Below are 5,000 nucleotides of genomic sequence, written 5' to 3'. Positions count from 1 at the left end.
GCTTTCTTGTGCTTTTTTTTCTTCGCTGCAGATTTAAAGGCGTTTTTTTTTGGCAGATACTTCCTAGAGATGTCCCAGGGAGCCGACAAATCGTCTGGGAATAGTTTTGGCCCACAAACACCTCTGACGCCCCGGAATCAGATGAAACACAACACTCTTCTTGTTTTGCTGTTTTTAGTTCTAATTCTGTCATCAGCGCGACTGAGGATTTCCAACTGTGGCATAAATGATAAACGCGCTTCCTCATCAACCTCTGCAGCATCGGGAGCTGCGCTCGGAAGTCAATCAGCCTCCACGGAAACACACCACGGGTCTACACGGAAGCACCAATCAAAGGTACGGCCTGGAAAAGGACTGGCTCTCAGAAAGGAAGGAAAGGTGCCTGGACAGGCTTCAAACTCTGTGGGGCCAAATCTAGGCTAGATGTGGGCCGGATCAGTGCCAAATCTGGGCCAGATGTGGGGCAGATCAGTGCCGAATCTAGGTCAGATGTGGCCCATGCAGCTACCATGTGGATACTTGCTCCGGATCTCATTAAGGAACACAAGCCTGGATTAGTCCATCTGACTGTAGGCAGTCTCTCATCATCACCAAGGCAACAAATCAATACATCAGATCTCTCATGAGCATCAAGTCCAGCGCTTATCCCCTCCATGTATCTTACACAAATAAACAATAAGCAATGGATACCATTTGGCAGCTTTATGATTAAAGCGTGGTGATATGATTACGCCGAGACTGAAGGTAAATCCATAGACAAAGAATGTATTCATGTATTCATAATATCCTGGGGCTTTGTTCTGGTGAACCTATAGTATTGCAATGCAACTAATGCAGTGCAGTGTTTTTCATAACACAATCCTATAATCCTGGCTGCATTATGAGGACATGTACCTTGAAACACAACAGTTCAATTCACCCTGCATAATAATACATATGTTCTACCATATATATGGTACATCTGCTAATCTGATGATCTAATACAACCACAGGACTTAGTTGTCACTGAGAGCAGCCCACAGATGGCTCTTTATGTAAAGAGGAAATGGCAATACTGTGACGTCGAGAATTCAGACGACGAGGGTCCAGTCTTACCTGTAGACCAGCGTGTCGTCCACGGAGCTGTTGTACTGGACCTGGTACATCCTGATCCCGGGGAAGTGGTGCTGCGGGGGCCATCGGATGAGGGCCGAGTTGACGGTCAGCTCCACCAGCACCACCCTCCTCTCCGCCGGCCGCGTGTCGTTCCCCGCTCCTCCTCCTCCGCCCGACCCCGACCCCGCGCCGGACGACGCCCCGGACGTGGACTTGGCGGAGGTCAGGATGTCCGAGGGCTCGGGCTCGCGCGCGGTGCGGCTGGTGCTGTTGGCCATGTGCGGCAGCGGGTTGACCACCAGCTCCACCTTGCCCGTGGACTCTCCGGCGGCGTTGGACGCGATGCACATGAACTCGCCCGAGTCCTTGAGCGACGTGATGTTGATGTCCAGGCTGCCGTTGCTGAACGTGACGGTGCGCGACGTGTTGGAGATGAGCCGGCCCTCGGGCGAGATCCAGTGGACCTCGGGGTCCGGGTCGCCGTTGGCCTTGCACTTGAGGCTGGCCAGCTGGCCCTCCATGGCGAAGGTCTTGGGCGACTTGCGCGTGATGACCGGCGGGTCGCAGATGAACTCCTCCTCGGGGATGGTCCAGAAGTACTTGGCGGTCAGGTCCGGCGGCGAGGCGCACGTCTCCAGGTCGTCCTCGCGGGTCAGCCGCCGCAGCCACAGCAGCTCGCAGTTGCAGTGCAGCGGGTTCCCGCCGAAGCTCATGACCAGCGAGGACGGCGATGACCCTTTGGACTTGGCGTAGACGGGGATGCGCAGGAACAGCGGGTCCGGCGGGATCTTCTTCAGCTTGTTGGACGTCATGTCCAGGCGCGCCAGCTTGTGCATGTTGGTGAACACGCCCTGCGGCACGTGCTCGATGAGGTTGTGGTCCATGTTGAGCGTGTTGACGTTGGTCAGCTTGCTGATGGTCTCCCACGGCACGTCCACTAAGTTGTTGTAGGACATGTCCAGGTCCTCCAGCGTGCCCAGGAAGTCGTCGAAGGCGTGCGGCGAGATGTGCTGCAGCTGGTTGTTGGCCAGGATGAGGTGGCGCAGGTTGGTCAGGCCGCGGAAGTGGTCGTCGGCCACCGCGCTCAGCCGGTTGGAGTCCAGGTGGAGCGCCCGCAGCCGCTTGAGGTCGGCGAAGGTGTAAGGCATGATCTGGCTGATGGTGTTGCGCGACAGCGTCAGGTGGAGCAGGCTGGTCATGTTGGCGAAGTCGCGGCGGCGCACGGCCGTGATGAAGTTCTCCGTCAGGCGCAGCTCCACCGTGCGGCGGTCGATGACCGACGGCACGAACAGCAGGCCCGTCTTGGCGCAGAGGATGGCCAGCGACGGAGACAGGTTCTGGCACATGCAGCGCTTGGGGCACAACTGGGCAGACGCCGACGCAGCCAGGAGCAGCATGGAGAGGGCCAACCACTCCATCCCTCACAGAAACTACAGAGGAGGAGAAGAAAAGACCAGAATTAGAGAGGAGGAGAGAGAGAGAGAGAGAACAGAGAGGGCCAACCACTCCATCCCTCACAGAAACTAGGAGAGGAGGAGAAGAAAAGACAAGAATTAGAGAGGAGGAGAGACAAAAAAAGAGAGAGATAGAGAGAGAGAGAGAGAGAGAACAGAGAGGGCCAACCACTCCATCCCTCACAGAAACTAGAAAGGAGGAGAAGAAAAGACAAGAATTAGAGAGGAAGAGAGAGAAATAGAGAGAGAGAGAGAGAGAGAACAGAGAGGGCCAACCACTCCATCCCTCACAGAAACTAGAGAGGAGGAGAAGAAAAGACAAGAATTAGAGAGGAAGAGAGAGAAATAGAGAGAGAGAGAGAGAGAGAACAGAGAGGGCCAACCACTCCATCCCTCACAGAAACTAGAGAGGAGGAGAAGAAAAGACAAGAATTAGAGAGGAAGAGAGAGAGAGAGAGAGAGAGAGAGAGAGAACAGAGAGGGCCAACCACTCCATCCCTCACAGAAACTAGAGAAGAGGAGAAGAAAAGACAAGAATTAGAGAGGAAGAGAGAGAGAGCGCATGATCAACCACTCCATCCCTCACAGAAACTAGGGAAGAGGAAAAGAAAAGACAAGAATTAGAGAGGAAGAGAGAGAGAGCATAGAGGACCAACCACTCCATCCCTCACAGAAACTAGGAGAGGAGGACAGAAAAAGATACTGTAGAAGACCAGTTGGACAGGGAAACAGATAGAGCCAGGAGCAGCATAGAGGAAGAACCACTCTCCCAATCTCTCACAGAAATAGGAGAGGAGGAGACAGGGGACAGAGTTTGAAAAGAGAGTCCAAATCCAAATCCTATTCTACAGATATACTGTAACTAGGTGAGGCCCATCCATTACAGAAACAAGAGGAGAGGACAGAAGGAGTTAGAGAAGAGCCAGAAGAGAAGATAGAGAGACAGAGAGAGAGAGAGAGAGAGAGAGAGAGAGAGAGAGAGAGAGAGAGAGAGAGAGAGAGAGAGAGAGAGAGAGAGAGAGAGAGAGAGAGAGAGAGAGTATGTTGTTTAGAGTCGAGGAAGAAACAAAAGAGGGGAGCGTGGTGAGACGGAATATGAAATGATGAAGAGACGAGACGAGAGGAGTAGAGGTGGACCGAGGGGATGCTGATAGAGAGCTGTAGTCAGTATCAGCAGGAGGGGACACCACAGCCTCTACTACACAAACACAAGAGAGGGAGAGACACAGAGAATACAAGGAGGAGGAGAGGACATCAATGCAGCCACTCAGCATGGGCAAGAGCAGCCATTTTAGCCCTCACAGAAACAGGCAGGGGGGAGAACAGAGGAACAGGAGGAGGGAGGGAGGGAGGCCGATAAGAGACGAGACATGATTAGCAGGTGAATATGAATAAAGAGAGAGAGAGAGAGAGAGAGAGAGAGAGAGAGAGAGAGAGAGAGAGAGAGAGAGAGAGAGAGAGAGAGAGAGAGAGAGAGGGAGAGGGAGTGAATAAGAGAAAGGATAGCACTGATGAGAATCAAAGGGACAAACACTCTCATCTGTCACACAAGGAGGTGGAGGAGGAAGAAAGGATGAGAGAGAGAGGGGGGGGGGGATCCGGAGGCAGCATGAGGGGGGGTCGTCATAACAACTCACAGGAGCTAACAGAAGAGAAGAGGAAGGACACAAAAGGGACTAGTATTTGGCGGGTACCGGAAAACACCGGTGTGAGAAACAGAAGCATTAGGAGGGATTGGGGAGGGCCAACAGAAGAGAGGGAAACAGACAAACAGACAGTCTAGAGAGGAAGAGAAGCTCAAGTAAGGGATAAAGAGATACGGAAAGAAACATAGATATGCTTTAACACTAATGTATTGAACCAGTATCTAAATGTTTATTCTACTGCACACAATCAATTAGAACATCCCACATAGAGACATCCTGTGGAATGTTTAGGGGAAGGAGGAGCCAGCCAGCCAGCTAGCCAGCCAATCAGAGTGAGAGAACAGACAGAGGCAACGTGACAGGAGAGATGAGGAGAGATGGTGAGAACGACTGAAATGGGGCAAGGAGGAGGAGAGGGAGATGGACAGATTCAGGTGGAGAGCAAGAGTGAGAGGAAGAGAGAGGTAGAGAGTGGAGGGAAGAGAGAGAGGGGGATAGAGAGAGGAGAGAGAGAGGGGGTCGAGGGAGAGAGAGAGAGAGGGGAAAAGAGGAAAGGAGGCAAATATAGGTGGAGGTGGAGAGGGGGAGAAAGAAAGAGAGGGGAGAAAAGAGGAAAGGAGGTATAGAGAGGTGGAGGTGGAGAGAGAGGCTGATGGAGGAGTGTGTGTGAGAGGCCTGTGTGAGCTCAGAGCTGCATCTCCATTCCCACGGACAGGCGGTGCCGGCGAATCAGCACAATCAATACAAACACTGTGTCTTTTAATGGGGTTGCTGTTCTGTCTTCACTCCCGTCCGCACGCCCAGG

At 52.9% G+C, this 5,000-nt stretch overlaps 1 protein-coding gene across 1 annotated transcript in view; it reads right to left on the bottom strand.

Annotated features, from left to right (window-relative positions):
• zgc:172282 (leucine-rich repeat and fibronectin type III domain-containing protein 1-like protein) overlaps window positions 1-5,000 on the bottom strand; it is a 73,220-nt gene that overhangs the window by 47,513 nt on the left and 20,707 nt on the right. Inside the window, exon 2 of the mRNA XM_062553235.1 lies at window positions 1,096-2,525. Coding sequence (XP_062409219.1) covers window positions 1,096-2,513 — 1,418 coding nt within the window. The 5' untranslated portion in view covers window positions 2,514-2,525. The remainder of the gene's footprint in view (window positions 1-1,095; window positions 2,526-5,000) is intronic.

The sequence above is a fragment of the Sardina pilchardus genome, chromosome 13, assembly GCF_963854185.1.
Source record: "Sardina pilchardus chromosome 13, fSarPil1.1, whole genome shotgun sequence".
In the NCBI taxonomy this organism is placed as follows: domain Eukaryota; kingdom Metazoa; phylum Chordata; class Actinopteri; order Clupeiformes; family Clupeidae; genus Sardina; species Sardina pilchardus.
This window is presented reverse-complemented; position numbering and strand designations above follow the sequence as displayed.